Source organism: Podarcis tiliguerta (genome assembly GCF_965153285.1).
Source record: "Podarcis tiliguerta genome assembly, chromosome: 1".
NCBI classification, from domain to species: Eukaryota; Metazoa; Chordata; class Lepidosauria; order Squamata; family Lacertidae; genus Podarcis; species Podarcis tiliguerta.
The window spans coordinates 4,783,644-4,804,993 of record NC_139534.1 but is presented as its reverse complement, the minus strand read 5'-3'; the positions used below and the strand labels follow the sequence as shown (position 1 = coordinate 4,804,993).

The following is a 21,350-nucleotide window of genomic DNA, read 5'->3' as shown; positions in this document are numbered from 1 at the left end:
CATCGCATACATTGATTTCCTAATCTTCCACTGACAGCGTTCAACTTAACCATTTTTTTCCAGTTAAGGTTTACTTTATAGCCCCAAGGTTCTAAAATAGCCTAGTGTGTTATATCAATTGTTTGATTTATCACAGAAGCATCAATATCATGAGATGGCGCACTGAGATTTTATACACCAACCCTTCTTTCAAAATTGTTTTGCCTTCGAATTAAAGGAGTTTAGCTGATTAGTTATCCGGTGCTTTAAAAAATCTGTCTTATAACTGTTCTTCTTGCAGAAGGAGCCTCCCCACCCCCAACCCTGCAATTTTGGCAGGGGGTCCATCTCCCCCCTCAGACCTTATGCTATAGCTGCTCCATTCCTCTCAACTCTTGGTGGAACATTTTCAAGGGGCTGTTAAGGGAAGTCCAGTTTTCACCATATTTACCGTAATTCTGGTTTGAACCCATTACGTTAAAAAGTATTTTGGATTTACTAATGAAAAGAATGACCCTATTTTCTTTCGAAATTATTTCCACTGCACTGAATAAAAGCCACATCTGGGGAAGTGGCTAGAAAATGTAGAAGAATATGCCGCCCAGTGGGTTGAGCAAGACGGAGAAATTACACTGATCAGGAAATGCTGTGTCTCTCCTAGGAGACAGAAAGAGGACTTTCAAAGGAAACTCTCTATAGCTTTGAAATCTCTATAATTTCCTTTTTTATATATTCACACAGACCTTTTTATTAAATCTACTGCTCTTACTACCAGAATTAGTGTGGCTGCATGCGGTGTAGGATAAGCCTAAATGAAGAAAGGTAGTGGAAATGGACAAGAAATCAAACTGTTATGAGCAGAAACCGTGCAAACTGGACAAGGAGGGTACAACAGGAAAAATGGTTCATTGCCTCCTTTCAGTACAACTGTGTGGGAATCAGGCTGCCTCTGACCTCAGGAACATAGATAATTTGCTCTGAAAGATGCATTTCTTAAGGGTAAATTTCAATACATGCCGGACTTTTGAGGGCGATATTTGCTTTGAGTTTCATTTGAAAAGTATTATTAGTTACTTTAGGTTCTGATTTCTATCTGTGAGCTTCTTTAAAAGTGGAGATAATTTGCATGCCATTTTCTTCTGGTGTTTTGCTTGCCAACTCTGACAACGGATTGAAAGCTCTATTTTTCAAACTCCCCTTTACCTTCCTACCTGTCTTCTTGAATAGCCTCCCAGGTGTTCTGCCTTCAGTGCTTCACCCTGACTATTACCAAACCAATGTCAGACTTCCCTGCATCCCTTCCCTCCAATATGCTGCAGGAGCAAGAGTTTTCCAGTTATTTTTGCCCAGAATTGAAAGTATAAGCTTCCCATGCCTCGCATTTCAGGGGGCTGGCCTGACTGGCTTGGTAGTATGTTCCTATGGCTGATTGGTTGTTCCCATGCCATCTAAAGCAGGGGTGGCCAATGGGGTGCCCTTGAGATGTTGCTGGGCTTAAGTTCCTGTCATCCCTGAGCATTGACCGTGTTGGCTGATGGGAGTTGGGAGTCCACAACACCTGGAGCGAACCACATTGCCTACCCCTGAGGAATCGTATTACTCCCCGAGCCTGCACAGCAAAATTTTGAAAGTGGACATGCTTTGCCATTATTTTCCTTCTTGGGTAATAGCAGAGATGCCGCGCAAAATGTATTCCAGATGCACTCCTCTTTATGAGCTCTTTGTTAAGGGGCTCTTAGAAGTCTCTGAGCACAACAAGGGATGAACGGGGTCTGAAATACATACCTATTTTGGCCAAACCCACACACATTGGACTTTTCACCTGGCCTACATACGTCCTAAACCCGCACTACTGCTTTGGTCCCTAGAACGTTTCCTGCCTTGGGCACCAAATCCCAGCTCCAGTTCAGGAGCAGTTAGCTCCTCTGCTAAGGTGCCCAACTTGCCGCTGAAAGTGCTTTATGTGTGCACTCTTGGTGGTCCAGATGTTTCCCAGTTTTGTTCCAGAAGATGCAAGGCAGAATTTTATTTAGTTGTTTTAGCTACAGGGATAAAAACACCAAAACTAGGCTGCTGTATTTCAGACCCTGATCGAGCACAACTGCCACAGATTTGGGCATTACTGTATTTACCCAGGCCAAGTCCTTCTGTTAAAGCTGTGTTTGCCATGTTTCCACATGGCTTCCTGGTGTTTTTTTTCCTTTTAATTATAATTTTGTTCTTAGTTTTTGGTGTGACTTGTATTCTATAACAATAACCTTCTTAGTTCTAATGTCCCTCCTACCCCTCAGCAGTTGACCAAGCTCCACCAGTTGGCTATGCAGCAAACCCCCTTTACTCCCCTTGGACAGACCACCCCCGCTTTCCCTGGTACGTACCCAAATACCCTTTACAGATTTCCTTCTCTTCTTACCTATGCAGTTTCTCTTTCTTTCTAAGTTCAATTTGTTTAACGGTTTTTTTAAAAAATAGGATCTGTAACCAAAGTTGCAAGTATCAGTTTGAGATATGTTAAAGCACTAGATTAATAATCCAGTTTTTTCTTCATTGTGGGTATGAGTTCAATCCACTCGTGGGCATTTTTATCTACTTTGCTCTTTACCTTGCTGAGAAATAGACAGGTTATGCGTCTGCAAGTCACCTGCTCATTTTGTCTGCTGCAAGACATCCATGTGGCCAACAACACTTTGTTCATGGGGGCATCGAAAGTGTCAGTTGAGAGGATGCAAATTCCTTCTAGTTCTCTGTCATGGTTTTGGTCACTGTTTGGTCACTGTTTCATTCATGTATTCAAAGACATGAATTCATTGTTAATTAATGTTTAGCAGGTGAAGCTCATGCTTTCATGAGAAATACTGAGAGGGAGCCGTTACTCTAGTGGATAAGCCCTTTATTCGAAGCATGGCGAAGACTTTAAGGGCTTCTGACAGAAAATTAGTAGGTGCTATTGTGCCTCACAAATGTTAGTAAATTATTAAGTAAAGTGAAATCATTTCAACAGAACACTCAATTAGTAGATACCACATTCCATGTGTTGCGTGTATCTATTTAATATATCTTCATGTCATTTGGGCGATCACAAAATGCGTGTTCTGCCATTTTGTTCATCATATTTTGAGCTTCCTAGATGAAGTGACATTGCTTATCTCCTTGAAGGCAAAAAACATTAAATCTGTTTCTTCTTTGCTCTTCAGGAGAAAAGCTGCCCTTACATTCCTCCGAAGAAGCTCAAAATCTGATGGGCCAATCATCAGGTAAAACAAAGGCTATAGGCAAATACACAGGGCACCATTTGCATTTATAAATATTTTTTCAGTTGGATTCTGCCACTTTTGTAGCCACTTACAAATTGACTGCTCAAGTTATGCTGATGAGATAGTTTGACTCTCAGTGGGCATTAATATGTTAGTATAACACAATATGAACTGCTTAAGCTATAATGGTATACAGTGAATCCTATTTATTTTTTTAGAAAAACACTGGGATAAAATGAAATTGCAGAACTGAAATGTCTCCTCTTTTACAGAATAATTGCTCTGTATAAGAACAGGATTTTGGCTCCTCCTGCTTTCTGTTTTCAGTCAACCTGTGAAACTACTCTCCTCTAAGCCTCTCCAGCGTCCTATCAGTGGGTTTTTATAAGCACTGGCCAGGATCCAAAACTCATGCAACTAGTTCTGTGCTCCTTAGTGAGCTTTGGGTTTTTGTACATTGAACAGCAGCCCTCCACCTGACACACTGCTTTCAAACCTGATATAATAATAAGAAGAAGAATGTATTATTTATACCCCACCCATCTGGCTGGGTTTCCCCAGCCACTCTGGGCGGCTTCCAACAAAAAAATAAAATGCAATAATTAATCAAATATTAAATCTTCCCTAAAGGGGGATGTCTTCAGGTGTCTTCTAAAAGTCCAATAGTTGTTTATTTCTTTGACATCTGATGGGAGGGTGTTCCACAAGGCGGGTGCCACTACTGAGAAGGCCCTCTGCCTGGTTCCCTGTAACTTCGCTTCTTACAGTGAGGGAACTGCCAGAAGGCCTTCGCCACTGGACCTCAGTGTCTGGGCAGAACAATGGGAGGTGAGACACTCTTTCAGGTATACTGGGCCGAGGCCATTTAGGGCTTTAAAGGTTAGCATCAACACTTTGAATTGTTCTCGGAAACGTACTGGGAGCCAATGTAGGTCTTTCAGGACTAGTGTTATGTGGTCTCGGCAGCCGCTCCCAGATGCCAGTCTAGCTGCCGCATTCTGGATTAGTTGTAGGTTTTGGGTCACCTTCAAAGGTAGCCCCACATAGAGCACATTGTAGTATCTACCAAGCGGTAGATAATCAAAGCATGCGCCACTCTGGCAAGACAGTCCACGGGCAGGTAGGGTCTCGGTCTGCGTACGAGATGGAGCTGGTAGACAGCTGCCCTGGACACAGAATTGACCTGCTCCTCCATGGACAGCTGTGAGTCCAAAATGACTCTCAGTCTGTGCACCTGGTCCTTCAGAGGGACAGTTACCCCATTCAGGACCAGGGAGTCCTCCACACCTGCCCGCCACCTGTCCCCCCAAAACAGTACTTCTGTCTTGTCAGGATTCAACCTCAATCTGTTAGCCGCCATCCATCCTCCAACCGCCTCCATACACTCACACTGGACCTTCACTTCCTTCACTGGTTCTGATTTGAAAGAGAGGTAGAGCTGGGTATCATCTGCATATTGATGAACACCCAGCCAAAACTCCCTGATGATCTCTCCCAGCGGCTTCATGTAGATGTTAAAAAGCATGGGGGAGAGGATGGAACCCTGAGGCACCCCACTAGTGAGAGCCCAGGGGTCTGAACACTCATCCCTCAAACCACTTTCTGGACACGGCCTAGGAGAAAGGAGTGGAACCACTGTATGGCAGTGCCCCCAGCTCCTAGCCCCTCTAGATGGTCCAGAAGGATGTCGTGGTCAATGGTGTCAAAGGCAGCTGAGAGATCCAGCAGAACTAGGAAACAGCTCTCACCTTTGTCCCTAGCCCGCCGGAGATCAGCGACCAGTGCGACCAAGACAGTTTCAGTCCCATGGCTGAATCCTGACTGGAAGGGATCCAAATGGTCTGCATCCTGCAGGCGTGCCTGGAGTTGTTCAGCAACCACCCACTCAATCACCTTGCCCAAGAATGGAGGATTTGAGACTGGGCAATAGTTGGCCATATTGGCCGGCACTAAAGTTTGTTTTTTTAAGAAGCGGTTTAATTACTGCCTCTTTCAGTGGGTCTGGGAAGGCTCCCTCACAGAGAGAAGCATTCACCACCCAGCTCATCGCCCAGCCCTTCCCAGCTCGCTTTTATGAGCCAGGATGGGCAAGGATCAAGGAGACAGGTGGTTGGTTTCACTCGTCCAAGCAGCCTGTCCACATCCTCGGAGGTAACAGACTGGAATTGATCCCACGCAACTTGACTAGACAGGACTCTAGCACTCTCCCGCCCTGGCCCTGCTCCCATGGTGGCATCTACCTCCTTCTGAATCTGAGAGACTATATCTGCAAAAAAAACTTTGCAAAATCATTGCAGCAGATCTTGGGGCCTTTACCGGTCTCCTGCTGCTGTTTTCTGCAGATGCAATAGAGGCGGTGAAGAAGGTCCTCTTAGTCGTCGCTATTGCCACTTGGTAGGCTCGACGTTGAGCTCTAATCTGTGTCCGGTCAGATTTAGAATGAGTTATCCGCCACTGGCGCTCTAGCCATCTCAGTGATTGTTTCATCACCCTCAGCTCCGAGGAAAACCACGAGGCTGTCTGGGCTCCATGCAATCAGAGATGGCGCTTCAGAGCCAGACAGTCAATAGGCCTGGTTAACTCCACCAGGGACACCAGGGAATCAGCTGAAAGGCCATCAACATGGGATAAAACATCCCCTCCCACTCCCTGGAAACCATTTGGATCAATTAAGTGGCAGGGGCAGACCATCCGAATCAGTCCCACCTCCCTGCAGAGGGGAAGGGTCACGGAGAAGTCCAGTTGCACCAGGAAGTGACCTGACCATGGCACTTCTTTTGTTTCGCTTTTACTTAGTGTCAGATCACCCACATCCATAGAGGTGAACACCAGGTCTAAGGCATGTCCGTGACTATGAGTTGTGCCAAACTTATTCAGAGACAGCCCCATGGAGGCCATGCTTTCCACAAAGTCCCGAGCGGCCCCTTGTAAGGTTGTGTCGGCGTGGATGTTAAAATCCCCCAGGACAACCAAACTAGGTGCCTCCAGGAGAACATCAACCACGACCTGAAGCAGCTCGGGCAAGGAATCCTTGGTGCAGCGGGGAGGTCGGTACACCAAAAGGAATCCTGTACTGCCGTATGCACTCAGAAAACTGGGTCTTCCCAATAGGACACCTGGTGTAAACTAATGACTTCCTAAAAATCACTGCAACCCCACCACCACCACCACCATATGACCTGGCTAAAATCCCCCCACCAAGCATCTATTTGGTGTGAAAAGTCACAAGAGCCATATGAATACTTTCATGTTTTGCAGCACAACTTGTGTTAGAGAGGGATTCTGATAAAGAATAGCATTACAGGAGAATATGGTTAAAGCCCCATTCCTGAGTACCAGTTTTCCAATATGAATTGGGATTTAGTTTACTTTTTAAAATGGTGTCTCAGCTCCAGAGGCAGCCAAATGTTGCTGCTTACCTGTCTTTTTTTCATCTGGGTCCTGAACCTAGTTTTGGGACTATTGGTGAACAATCTGTGCTATAAGCTGGTCACGGGGAGTGTGCCTGGATGTTGTTCTGTGAGATGTAGACATGAGGAAGCCTGGGATGCCTTGGGACCATGGGGCTTGGGAGGAAGAGTTTGACTTCCTTCCCCTACCATGATCCCAGGAAAAAGCATCTCTCCGAGGTTGTTTCTTGCATATCAAGGGAAGCTCTCATTGGTGCTATCAGAAGCTTCCCTTGAAAGGCAGAGAGCACCTCCAGAGGTGGAGAGTGGGCCTGTCAGGGACAGAGGCTCCTCCTTCCTCTCAGTCCTATGCCTGTTCAGGTTTCCCCAAGTCTGCTGTTCACTTGTTTAAAATGTACATGCTAATTGCATTCAGGCAATAAATGTCACATCTGGTAAAAATTAACAATGGCAATTATTCACATGCAATTTTCCTTGCTTATTTTCAAAAACAGCAAAATAAAACTTAAGAATTGAGTAATTATCTGTGAGCATTACGTAGACCAGATCTGAGATTTGCCCCTGATCTAACACTGCATGAACACAGGCTTCAGTGCTGGGAAGGCATAGATACCGGGAGCTCTTTCAAGGAAGCTGGACTTCTGCTGATCAGCTCTGCTGGAAGGGAGGGAGGAATCTGAGTTCAGTTCTCCACCAGATTGCTTGTTGGGTGTTAGCTAATGGGCAAATAAGAAGCTGTTTCATTACAAGATCATGGAGAGGCAAATTGCCATATTAGAACTGGAAGCCTAAGGGACCACAGAAGTGAGTGATGAACTAGAGAATAAGCACCCTAACTTCATTTTCTTTAAATGTTGAAATTTTAAGTCTTGCGTCTATTTCGCATTATGTTGCTTGTAATTTGCAGCAGATCTGCTTCTGGGCACAGTCAAAGGGAGCAGCCTAAAAGGAAAGTTGTAGTTGAGTGTGCAGCCTTGAATCTTTGTGCAGTCCAGGGAATCTTTCCTTTCAATCTAAATAATAATAATAATAATAATAATAATAATAATAATAATAATTTATTATTTATACCCCGCCCATCTGGCTGGGTTTCCCCAGCCACTTATCTGAGGCCATTGTGGATAGGACATTAACTAATGCAAAACTTAGGCTGAACTAAATTGGATGAAAACCTCCAGGCAGCCTCTTTTGCTGCAACATTTTATAAATCACACAGAGCGTGTATACAGATACAGACCTCTTCTTACTGCCTCTTCTTACCTTTGCAACCAGCTCCAAAAGAAACAAGGAAAGCTTCCCTGTCAGTGGGTGGGTCTCTAAATTTACACTTATTCTTTCAAATGAGTATCTGGAGCAAGAAAGGGATATCTGGCCTTCCAGATGTTGTGAAACTCCCTTATCTCTGACCACTGTCTCTGTGGACTCAGGCCAATGGGAGTTGGAGTCTGGCAACATCTGGTGGGCCGACTACAGGTTCAGAATAATTACGTGAGAACTGTTAAGTTCCATGGAAAATCATATTTTTGCAGGCAAATATCCATCTTCTTTTGGGAGAAATGAATTATACATTCCTTGCTTTTTCAACATGGTGTTGAAATTGCATAAAGTAAATTTGGCACTGGAAATGTGCTGTATAAAGAGTGAATCACTATGACTGAGATGGTCAGGAACATGTTTTCATTCTTCAAGTCATTGGGTTGGATACTGTCAGAGCTGGCTCCAGGTCCCAGCTCACAGAGGACCAACGCTAGCCGGTAGTAATGTACAAAAGTCTTTATTGAAGTACAGTTTCCATTTTCAAGCCGCAGCGCCCCAGCTCTACGTCTAGGGTTAGACCGGCGAAGCTCCATCTGAATCTCCGCCCCCTGTACACCAGTTTAAGACTCTAGCCTTACTCCACCTCTTCCGTCTCTCCTTTCTCCTCTGGGTCCTGCTACCCCCCGGGGTCCCTTCCTTCCTGGATTCTTCTGATGCTGACGTTGACCCCCCTGACTCCTCCCGCTCTTTTCGGCGGGCTTTGGGACCTGGCTCCCTATCCGGGCTGCCAACTGCGCCGCCCTCCTGTACATTTGAACTTGGCGCGCGCGCCCAGCCTTCAACCTTCCTCTCGACCGTTTCCTCGCTCCCCGATGGAGGCGTGGCCAATCCTGCCTCATGTCCTCCCGCTGTCAGTGCGCCGCCTGATCCCGATGCCTGGGACTCCTCCCCCCTACTGCACTCTGGTGTGGACGCTGGTCCTGATTTCCAACTGCTGCTCTCTGAGTCCCCTCTGGCCCCTTCTTCCTGGGGTGTCCCCCTAGGCACCCCCCTTGCCCTGACCATGGGAGCCCCTTTCTGTGAATCTTCCGATTCGCTGGAAAGACTCAGAGACCTCGGACCGCTGTCATCGCTAACATTTCCTTCGGACTCCTCCCCCTCGCTCTCTATTTCCTCCCTTTCCTGTGCCTCTGCTCCTGAACCCCTGACAGATACTAAGAACTTTGAGTGAAAGGAAAACTTTAGTTAGCATTGTTCTGCAAATACTTGCTCAAAAGACCAAGAATTCACACCAGGCTTTATAGAACTTCTCACGCATTCACTTGTGCTACAGATTGTGCAAGGGGAACAACACGTCTGGATTTAGTTTCACTTTTCTTGCTGTAGTGTGAGGTGGAAAACAGCTGTTCTGTGACAGGTAGGTAGCCGTGTTGGTCTGCCATAGTCGAAGCAAAATACAAAAATTCCTTCCAGTAGCACTTTAGAGACCAACTAAGTTTGTTATTGGTATGAGCTTTCATGTACAGTGGTGCCTTGCAAGACGAAATTAATTCGTTCTGCGAGTTTTTTCGTCTTGTGAATTTTTTTGTCTTGCGAAGCACCACAGTGCATTGACAGTTTCCCATAGGAATGCATTGGCGGTTTTTTAAAAAAGGCGCAAGACGTTTTTGTCTTGCGAAGCAAGCCCATAGGGAAATCTGTCTTGCGAAGCAACTCAGAAAATGAAAAACTCTTTTGTTTTGCGAGTTTTTCGTCTTGCGAGTTTTTCGTCTTGCGAGGTACCACTGTATCTGAAGAAGTGTGCATGCACACAAAAGCTCATACCAAAAACAAACTTAGTTGGTCTCTAAGGTGCTACTGGGAGGAATTTTTAAAAGCTGTTCTGTGAGTGAGAGGCAGTTTTGCATATGGGGCAATTTGAGATGGAGCAAGTTACTTTGTGAAAGTTTTCACAGTTCTTTGACTTTTCTAGAAAAGAACACTGTGGTTTCAAATTGGGCAACTTATTCAATATATATAGCATTACATATAAGGGTAGGTAGACTGTTTTTTGAGATGACAGCATATAAATTAAAGGAGCAGATCAATATATATTTTAGTCATAGATTTCAAAGCAGAAATCTCTTGTCTTGCGATCTATTCCTACAAGAAATAAATGCAATAATAAAGTCTAATAGATGTGGCAAAATACAGTAGCTACAGTGGGAAAGAGCTTGACCACAATCCCAGGGTCTGATGAAAAGCTATGACAAACTTTAGCTTTGGACTGGGGGTGGGGAGCAAAGCTGGACAGTCAACACATTTGCACAGTCTGGGTAAGCCAAAATTTCACTGACTGTGTTGCCTGAACTGCGCCAATTAATGAACACTCCCTGATTCAGTGAGTGGTCATGTTGTCAGCTCAAAAATTATTTCCTGTTTCTACTGCTTAAACCTGATCAATGCCATCATCAGGCTAAAGTGTTCATCTACTGTGGAATTGATGATGATGGACCTTGGACATTTGATTAGAAATTGAAACAATATAAGCTACTACAGCCGGAAGCGTCAATGCTTCTGAATACCATTTGCTGGAAACCACAGGAGGGAAGAGGGCTCTTGTTCTGGAACCCTGCTTACTGGTTCTCCATAATGGGCATCTGGTTGGCCACTGTGAGAACAGGATGCTGGACTAGATGGGTCATTGGCCTGATCCAGCAGGCTCTTCTTACATTCTTACTCGCTCGTAGCTGCCAATATGACAGGGAATTTTGCTTCCCCCCTCCCCAGTTTATACCTTTGACCTTCACACCACTTACCTCTGGAGTACACTTGCAGTAGAACGCTATCCTTATATTGAGTTTGGTGTCAAGATATGTTCCATACTTGTCAGGGGCATCAGCATAATGCAAAGTGAGTAGCAATGTGGGAACCAATTTGTTTATGTTTGGCAACCAAAACAGCCTGGGTGGAGAGACTGAATACGATGTGCTTCACAAAATGGACTTCTGTGGCAGACATTGCATCGTGGCCTGGACATGCTCTCCCCAACACTAACCCCAAGGTACCACAAGGTCCTGGCTGTGTTTTAGCTCTGTTGATTAACAGCAACTTTTTGAGCCAACTGTTAAGGAATGGTTTTATCTTTGATCTCGAAACGGAAGCAAGGTGAGGCGAGAATACGGTACCTATGGAGTTTGTAATGATTTGTATTAGAAGCAAATGGGCAGGTTAAGAGAGAATTGATTCTAGGAGCTCTAGGTTAGTAGTATTAGTGCTTTCCTTGTTACTTTGCCAAAACATGTTCCTTCCTTACCCTCTGGCCCTGGTGCAGTCTGAGAAATTCACAAGGTCTGCTATTTTGGTGGAATACCAGACGCTGTGCAGTGCTATGTCTTCAAGCTGTAACCATTTTCCCTTGCATATGCTCAGGTTTGGATGCCAGTCCCCCGGCCAGTACTCATGAACTCACCATTCCCAATGATGTGAGTATCGCATCTCAATGCTCTCCATACCATTTTTAAAACATGTTTCTCTACAAATGACATCTAGGACATTTAGCAAAGCCCATGCATTAATTCCAGGCATATCATTTCAAAGTCTTTTAACAAAGTACAGTTACTAAACTGAAAGGGGTGGAATAAAGAATTGGGGAGGGGGATTTGCCTTGGCAACCTGTCTTCAGTAGTCTAGTCCTTAGGAAATGGACTGACATCTCTAGAGAACGGCACCATTTTCTGACCCTTTCTAGTCCTACAGCATTAGAGGTTTGCCAGCTGCAGGCAGGTGTAATTTCACAAGTTGCCTTATGGGATGAAAAGGGAGCTGTTTTCCTTGCCCATTCTGATCCTGACCTCTGTGCCGGGTGGTAATCAAAGCAGTTCAATTGGAGCTGAGCTGGAAAATGGTGGGACTTACTTTGTGCATAGCTGTCAACTTCTCCCTTTTCTTGCGAGTAATCCTATTCGGAATAAGGGAAAACGTTGACAGCTATGACTTTGTGGTGGGAGAGAAGTGGGAGGGGTCGTGGCTCCGTTTCTTATTATCTGGGTACTGTATTCTATCAGGATAGGTTGTGCTTCGTTGACTACTTGTTCATGCAAATATCCCATTTGTTTCTAGATAAAAAGCAAGTAATTCCTCCCCTATTTTTAAAAACCAGTTTGACAGTTTATGAGAAACAGAACAGAGCACATATAGTACTCCTTTTCAAATAGTCCCTGCAGAAATTCTACATTTGATGTCGTTTAGAAAGGTTTTCATGCTGGCTATTTATTTATTGTGACTTATTTCAGAGGACAGAAATGTAAATTGACCTCTCTTCCAGTCCACTCCAGCTGCGCTCATTTCACACATTATGAGTATGGTTTAGAACAGGAGTTCCCAAATGTTTTGGACCCAGGACAGCAGCACATTTGAAAATCTAAAAAACTGCCATGAGCACCACAAAACACTAATTTCACAGAAGAAAAAAAGAGTTATAATAGCCCCCTGTCCCAAGCAGACAAAATACCTCCACCTTAAAAAATATCAAATAAAACACAGAGGAGGGAAGTACACTCCCCATAACAAGCTATCTATCTGTCTGGAGGGACTAAGGGCCTTGGTGGACACCAAGGGTGGTTTCTGGGGGTACAGTGCCCCTGCTGTATGCACCACGTTGGAGACCCCAGGTCTGGAAACAGTTGAGAGCTAAGCAAGACAAAAACCATGGTGGAGTGCATTTTAGAAAAAGACAGTGAAAAGGTGTCTGACTGAAGTTTCTGAACATGCGTTTCCAGCTCCATGAAATTGTGGTTTTGCATCTATTGGAGAAAAGGTGCAATATAAATGTTATAATAAACAACGTAGAATATAGGTCTATCTTATTTGCAATTGTGAGCTTCCTGTCAATTTATCCTGGCTCATTAGAGGACCCTGCAAAGATTTAAAAGTTCCTATTTCAAACAGGCATAGGTCCTTCAGAGTCTCCCCTTCTCTGTACTTTTCTTATGAAATTTCCAGAGCCCAAATGTACTGTTAGTGCTGGTTGAATTGAAATATATAATTGTTTCTGGTATGCTTTTAATTTGTGGGGGCAATTTGCTTAGCAACAAACATTAATTCTCCCCCATTGAGCATGCAAATTTTGGCATGAACATACTCTTAAAAATTAATCTCAGTTATATTTAATTTAATTCATCTTCCCTGAATATGGGCAACCAAAACTCTTTCCCAGGTTTGTTCATTCATTCCCCGGGGCAAGCCATGACAGTCGTCCCCTACAGAGACAGCATGACCACCATTAAAACCTCATGTATAGATGGTTTGCATTGTTTATCCATTATGCAAATGAAAGCAAACTGAGCTCTGGTTTCAGTTAATGTATGTGCAGGGACACTGTCTATCACAATTACATCAACACTCTTCTGTTTGACATTCAATAAAAAATATTGAAGCAGGTTTCTAAAAATGTATACCTGCTTCTGAAGGTGAACAAATAATGTGGTTGAGGAGGAAAAGGTGATGGAGGAATTCTGACTTGAGTGTTTCAGTTTAGTTTAGTTTACCGTATTTTTTGCTCTATAAGACTCACTTTTTCTCTCCTAAAAAGTAAGGGGAAATGTGTATGCGTCTTATGGAGCGAATGCAGGCTGCGCAGCTATCCCAGAAGCCAGAACAGCAAGAGGGATTGCTGCTTTCACTGCGCAGCGACCCCTCTTGCTGTTCTGGCTTCTGAGATTCAGAATATTTTTTCCTTGTTTTCCTCCTCCAAAAACTAGGTGCGTCTTGTGGTCTGGTGCGTCTTATAGAACGAAAAATACGGTAGTTTAGTTTAGTTTAGTTTAGTTTAGTTTATGCCATTGATTTTTGAGCTTGGCATGCAACCTGAAATTTAGAGGCCACCATAGTATATTTGAATGAGACAAAGACTTTTGGATTTTTGAACAGCAAGTCATTATTAATTCTGGTGTCTTAAAGTGGTGTTATCCTCAACAACAATAAATGGGATGTTCTCTCTAGGACTAGGAGCTTCTTCTGAATCTGTAATCCAGTCTGGCTCTCTGGCCCATTATAAATGATCTGCCTCCGATCCTACAGAACAATTCTTCAGGAAATCTACCATTTAAAAGACCTATTTTTCTTTCTACTAACTTAAATTATATAGACTGCAATATACTGTGAGCCGTTTCCAGAATGGCTTGTGTTATGTATTTTGATTACAGCTCCTATTATAATATATTCTCCAACACTTCACAGATGAAAACCAGGGTGCTTATGAGAGTTACCCCATTCACACGTTGAGTATACTGTGACTTCATGTTCGGGACAGATATAGGCATGAATATGCATTATTTTCAATATGCAAGCCATGTTCACTGTAACCTGTTCCTCAATAAGATTCCATAGAAATGCATCCATAGAGTTATGGAAGCAATTTATTTTTGGAGTATGAAAGGGACAATATTCTCTTCACCATTTGCTTCCGAGGTCCTATCATTGTGGATTCTGTTAGATTTCTCCCCAATACCTTGTTGCTTTCTGGTTGATAGGGCACAAGCTTGCACATCTTTCTATATTCTTACATGGTTCATAGAACCATAGAATAGTAGAGTTGGAGAGGGACCCGTGGACCAAGCTTCCACTTGAATCAGAAAATCCAGATGTGGTGTATTCCCAACAGATGACTGTCAAACCTCTGTATGAAGACCTCTAGCACACACACATACACATGCCAGCAATTGGTTCCATTGTCAAGTGGTCCTTACCAATAAGACGTTGCTCCTATCTTCTGTGATAGAAGCCCATTAGATCTAGCTATGCCCTCCTAGGCAGAAGAAACCAAGTCAACGCCCTCCTCTGTGTGACAGCCCCTTGGGGTATTTGAAGTGTGCTTTCATGTCCCTTCTCACCTTTTTTATTCATGTTACAAATGCCCAGTTCCTTCCACCTTTGCTGTCCATATCCCTGCATCTTCACTGCCATCTTTGGAACCAATTTTTCTACATCCTTCTTGTAATGTTCTGCAGTTCTGATGATGTCTGACAAGTGCAGAACCAAGTGGAACCATTATTTTTCATAATGCAGCCTAAACTTACATCAGCTTTTTTTACACCCACATTCAGTTGCTGTTTGTAAAAACATTGTTGGATTTATTTGTATATTATTTAGATTTATGCCCCACCCTTCAGATACATTGCCAGGTTTGGTTAAATTCTTACTCTCTGGCTCCAGTTTCTTAGGATGCTCTGTGATGAGTTTGATAGACAGTTGGCCCTGCCTTTGAGCTAGATCACTACAAAAAGCTTTTTTAAAAAATTACATTGCACTTGTAATAGAAGAAAATCAAAATCTGCAGGCAACACTTTGCACATGTAGAAGCAACACTGCAAGTTGTCATGATATAGACAGCTGCTTCATTCCTCCAGAAACAGGATGTATCTTGGAGTCCAGCAGACTTTTATGTCTCAAGGCAACTGAAAATGTGGACCCTCCAGCTCCACAGCATTCGATGGCAGAGAGTGAGAGATGAAAGAGATACAGCTTCAAAACATTCAACTCTGCTTGAATCATGTGGAGTGTGGTATATTGCACTGTGTATAGGGATAAACAAAGCTGTCATGTTGAGTTATCTAAGGTTTCTCATGTTTCCAGTCTTAAATTCAGTTCTTCACATTTCTACAACAATTTGCAATTTTATATTTTAAAAAATCCTCATGAAAATTCATCAGCCTTTTTTGTGCAAACTTCTCCTGCTTGTATGTAGGTTTTCAGTAACAAACACATTTTTCAAGCAGTTTCCCCTAATAAATGCATTTTTGTGCACATTTTCCCTTAAAATATTCATTTTGTACATATTGCTTAGGCGGAGGATGGAAACGCAAAATTCAGAGAAGGACAAGTTCCAAAGGAAAGCTGTGTTTTGGTTCACATATTGTTTCAGAAAGTGCAAAATAACTAAACTAAAATGTTCTAACTAAAACATGAGCAAGATTGAGTATTTCCTCAATCCCTAGCTCCGTATGACAATTTCAGTTCCATGGATGTTCAAGGCAGCTACTTAATTAGATTTACTTTATCATATATTGTTTGGGATGATTTCTTACCTGCTCCTTCACCACGGTCCCAGGGCAGGTCACAGCAATGCAAAAATTGTTTTTACTGGAGGCGTGGTCCTCCTAGGAATTTTCCTCGCGGGTTTCCCAAAGGACAGCAAAAAATGAGCAGCAGCACATTTAGCAGACCAACTTAGGTGTAAATTTAGCAGCAAGTAAATTCAAATATATATATATATATATATAAATATAGGGACGCGGGTGGCACTGTGGGTAAAACCTCAGCGCCTAGGACTTGCCGATCGCATGGTCGGCGGTTCGAATCCCCGCGGCGGGGTGCGTTCCTGTCGTTCAGTCCCAGCGCCTGCCAACCTAGCAGTTCAAAAGCACCCCCGGGTGCAAGTAGATAAATAGGGACCGCTTACCAGCGGGAAGGTAAACAGCGTTCCATGTGCTGCGCTGGCTCGCCAGAGCAGCGATGTCACGCTGGCCACGTGACCTGGAAGTGTCTCCGGACAGCGCTAGCCCCCGGCCTCTAGAGTGAGATGAGCGCACAACCCTAGAGTCTGTCAAGACTGGCCCGTACGGGCAGGGGTACCTTTACTTTTAAATTCAAAAATACTGTGGGCAGGAAACATCAAGATAGATTTTGGAGGCCTAACATTAAAAGTGACAAAGGTGCTCACAGAAACAGCAACTCAGGTGTGGCTGAGTGCCCCATTGTGGACACAGCTGTAGTGAATCTTTCTTAACACCTGGTGGCTAAAATTCCTGTGTTTATAGCTGAAATAACATTTCAATTAACACTCATGTGTTTGAAGACTACTTTTATTTTGATGATGGTTCTTTTTGCTCAGAAGCGTCTTTTGCTTGAGCTTGTTTGACCATTCTTAAGATTTTGCCTTGGGGTTTTGGTTTCCAGCTGCCTCTTCTCTGCTTCTCTTTTTCACACTTGAAATGTTTAAGTCATGGCTGTGCTTAGAAGGTTTGCATGCTCACTTTAGTTCACTGACAGCTACTGGTATTACTGAAGATTCGTTCTTGTTAGTGGCTTTGATTGGAGGAGCTAATGAGTTAGTGGGCACAAAAAATCAGTTACCTTCTCATCCCTGCTTATGTGCCCCCCTGTCCAGCTCTGCCACTACGGAAGTGGGGCACCAGGCTGTGTGTTGACCTGGCCGATCACAGACCTTTCTGTGCCCCTTCCTTTCCCCTGGTGCTCAGCTCACAGCACAAGCCCTTGCTCCATTCTGAGCACACCTGGGAGGAGAGAAAAGGCAGAAGGGCTGAGACTGAGGAAGAACACCACACCTGCAGCTCACAGCCCTCTTGGAGAGAAGGGTGAGGGGACAGAGAGCCCTTTCGGCCCTTATTCAAGGCACTGCTACCAACACCATCTTATAGTATAGGGAGAAGGGGACATGGAGCTGACTGAGTCCACCACATCTCTCTTTTCACACCATCTGCCACCACAACATGCAGGGAGCTGGAGGGGTTGGGACTGGGGCGAGGATGCAGCCCTCTAAAGTCTCCTCAGCGCCATTTCGTTAGCCATGATTTGTGGCAAGACAAAGTGCCATGCAGGTCATAAACAGGCCTGGTGGTGACTGTTTATAACCTGAATAGTTTGGAAGAGATTGCCAAGACACAAGAACAGTTCAGCAGGAAAGTGATATAGCAGAGCTCTTTTGAATATTACATTTCCAGAGTATTCAAAACAGAAACATGTGCCCTGACATATCTCACAAGCCCTACGATACTACTCACAATCTTTAACACCAGTGGACCAAATTAAGAAATGCCCCTGTGCCTTTTTTTCTAGCTAATAGGCTGCATAATCGGACGCCAAGGGACCAAAATCAATGAAATTCGACAGATGTCTGGAGCACAGATCAAAATTGCCAATGCCACAGAAGGTTCATCAGAACGCCAAATTACCATCACAGGAACCCCAGCTAACATCAGCCTTGCTCAGTACCTCATCAATGCCAGGTGAGAGCTGCTTACTAAGGTTTCCTAAGTACCTCCCTCACCCCACTTTCATAACCCAAGATATAAATAAAGTGGCCAATTAGACCACAATACAAACGTCTCTGATGCCAACAGGTACTCTTTGCTCCACATGGCAGCAAGAAGTGAGATCATCCATCAATCTAGTTTTGGGGAATTCAGTGAACAGTTACGTTGATGGTTCCCCTTATTCTATTAATCTGGTAATGATAGCTGTAAACGATTTTAAAAATCCAACTATTTTCTCAGTACATATATATCTTTTCATAACTTTCAGATTAGTTTGGCTATGTCAGAATCTCTCTTAACTCATTCAAAGGGTGTAATTCGATGTCACAATTCTTCCGTCTGGAAAAGCATTTCTGCTCCCCAGAAGGAACAACCCCACCTTTCCTCCCCCTGCATGCTGTTCTGGGGTTTCCTAATTCCCAAGCCAATTTGGGGGGTGCAGCCCCATTGCACAAGTGAAAGTCCTTTCACAGGGCTTATGCGGAAAGTGTTCATTAGGTGAATCCCACCCACAGAGATGCATAGTTTATTTTGCAATATTATCGCTTGTTTTGATCCTAAAAAATGAATTGCATTTGCATTTCCTGTGTATATTTTTATCTTATCAGGCACTTTTCTGAATAAGGGCAAATAAGGGGAATGATAATAGGTTGGTCATTCCATCTTAATCAGACTTTTAAAAATTATCCTATCTGCTATTTGAAATAATAGGATGTGTTTTAATAGCGGCCAAACTGGTATGGATGAAACAGGAAATGTGTGGGTGGCACAGCTGCACAGGAAGGACCATAGAGTTGGAAGGGACACTGATGGTCATCTCTTCCAACTCCCTGCAATGCAGGAATCTCAACTAGATCATACATTCCTCCTCTGCTTAAAAGCTTCCAGTGAAATTGAGTCCGCCATCTTATGAGGGAGTCTATTCCAATGTTGAACAGCTGTTTCCGTCAGAAAGTTATTCCTGAAGTTCACTCAGAATCTCTTTTTTTTTTGTAACTTGAAGTTCTGGGTTGTACCTTCTGGAGCAAGAGAAAACAAGCTGGCTCCTTCTTCCACGTGACAGCCTTTGAGATTTTTGAAGATGGCTATCCTATCTTCTCTCAGTCACTTTTCCAAGCTAAATATACCCAGCTCTTTCAAGTGCTCCTCGTAAGGCTTAGTTTCCAGACCCTTGATCATCTTCATTGCCCTCCTCTGCACTCGCTCCAGCTTGTCAACATCCTTCTTAAATTGTGGTGCCCAGAACTGGACACAGTATTCCAGGCGTGGTCTGATTGGGACACTAGACTTCTGTTGATGCAGCCGAGAATAGCATTAGCGATTTTTGCTTCTGCATCACACTGTCAACACTGTCAACTCATGTTAGATCCTTTTCACATGTTCTGCTAGTAAGCCAGGTGTCTTATATTTGTGCATCTGGTTCTTCCTGCCTAAGTGCAGAACCTTATATTTGTCCCTATTGAAATTCACTTTCTTAGTTTGGACTTATTTCTCCAATCTGTTAAGGTCATCTTGCATCCCAATTCTATCTTCTGCGGCATTGGCCTCCCCTCCCAGGGTTGGTGTCATCTGAAAATTTGCTGAGAATCCCCTCAATTCCTCCAACCATGTCCTTTATAAAGACGTCATACATGCCTGCCTGCTCGCTATCCTACCAGGCAAATTGAAACCAAGTTCACCACAAGAAACATATGTACTCTTGTAGACAATCAAATGTCACTTGGGTGAGGAGAGCTGGCTTATCTCCTCTTGGGTCAGGGTTGCTGACCAACTCAGGAGCAGGGGGCAAGGGTGGAGTATTCTGGGAAAGGGCCTGGCTGGCTGACTGGAGCGCTGAAGGTGAACCCTCCATACAGCAACGCCTCATTTGTTATAACTTCCTTCTTTTTGTCTTCTTTTAAATATACTAACTGTAATTGTGTTTAAATTAGATCAGATGCTATTTTTTAGGAGAAAAGGATGAGTGTGACAAAATCCATGGCATTGCAGGCAACGTGAATGTAAATTAGCTTGTCAGAATCATTAGCAAGCTCTTTTCCATGTTTGAATTAATGTGAACAGGGGACCTAAGGAGTATGGAGTGAAGTCCTCAGTGTCTATGTTTGTCATAAACTTTAAGCGATTCCCCACTTTTCCTCCCATTTTATTTTTTACAATTATTTATTCTAGGCTGACGTCTGAGGTCACTGGAATGGGCGCACTCTAATTTCTGCCAATCACACATCATTCTGCATCACATGACCCTCTCTAGCCAATGACGCTTCTTCACCCAGCTTCTACAATGCGTATACTTACGGCTTCACACACCCCTTCGTCTCCTTGGAAACTTTTCTTTAATAACAAATATATGTATATAAATATATATATATATCTATATATATATGTATGTATGTATGTGTGCACATACTAATAAGTTGCTTTATAAGTTGCATTTTGTGATTTTGATTTTGTTCCTGAATTTTAAATTTATGCTCCAGGCCAGTCTGTGTTTCAGCTGTACAGTGCTAACTATTTTATATAGGTTTTGCCTGGGATTTCCCTTGGTAAGACTTTGGAAGAAGGTTGGTCTCGCTAGTCTTTATTTAGCTCAGTTTAGCTAAGATGGGTTGTTTTTTTTAATTTTACCTTTTTTTGCAGCACCTGTAGTAGGACTGAGATCTGGCCTAATCTAGAGCAGTGGTTGCTTTGAAATAGCTGTTTCTTTTAATTATTCGATTGTTCCTTCCATCTTTGAACCCTGATTGTCCTTGGCTCATCCTTAAAATGTTTGGATCTCTGTCCTAAGAATGTGGCATGACTTTCTCCCATTTCATGTTGGAAGTGGAACAGGCAGGAGCCCAGGAGCCTCAACCGGGTTCTCATGGGTTCCTGCAAGGGCTGGGCTGCTTCCAGTGAGGCACAGCCAAAGCAAGCCATTTTCGTTACCAAGCAGAGAACAAGGTGAGGAAAATATTCATTTCAATATAGAATTATTTCATAGAAATGGAGACAAATAAAAAAATTAATGCGGCAGGAACTGCTGAAAATATCCTTCAGAGAATCACCCACAGACTTTTGGACTTAGCTCAGGAAGCTCCAGTCTCTGGGAGCCTGCTGTGTTTGCCATTGTTTGTATTTAATAAAAGTCTGTGCAGCTCTGCTAGTAACAAGCTCTGCCTTTGGTCTTTGTGTGCTCCTTCTTGGTTTTCCTTGACAGGCTCTTTGTCTCACCTGCCTCCACTGCCTCCTTCCTCTTCCATGCTTCTGTTTGATCAGATTGGATCCAATAAGCATATATTTAGTGTTGGTTGATTTTTTTTGTTTTGATCCTCCCTCGACATTCCTATTCACTTTTAAGCTCTGCTGGAAACTCTGAGACACAGGTGGCACTGTGGGTTAAACCACAAAGCCTAGGACTTGCTGATCAGAAGGTTGGC

At 43.6% G+C, this 21,350-nt stretch overlaps 1 protein-coding gene across 24 annotated transcripts in view; it reads left to right on the top strand.

Moving 5' to 3' along the window:
• Positions 1–21,087, top strand: part of PCBP3 (poly(rC) binding protein 3) — a gene marked incomplete at both ends in the record, with an annotated part of 83,687 nt that extends 62,600 nt beyond the window's left edge. For 7 of the 24 annotated variants that reach the window (XM_083402235.1, XM_083402224.1, XM_083402233.1 and 4 more), the window contains 5 exons: positions 2,271–2,349; positions 3,174–3,233; positions 11,312–11,364; positions 17,738–17,907; positions 20,104–21,087. In XM_083402235.1, the coding sequence (XP_083258361.1) occupies positions 2,271–2,349; positions 3,174–3,233; positions 11,312–11,364; positions 17,738–17,907; positions 20,104–20,140 (399 nt within the window). Of the gene's footprint in view, positions 1–2,270; positions 2,350–3,173; positions 3,234–11,311; positions 11,365–17,737; positions 17,912–20,103 lie in introns of those variants that run through there. The other 17 variants (XM_083402234.1, XM_083402227.1, XM_083402243.1 and 14 more) reach the window with 6 other exon arrangements.
• Positions 21,088–21,350: the final 263 nt, after the last annotated feature.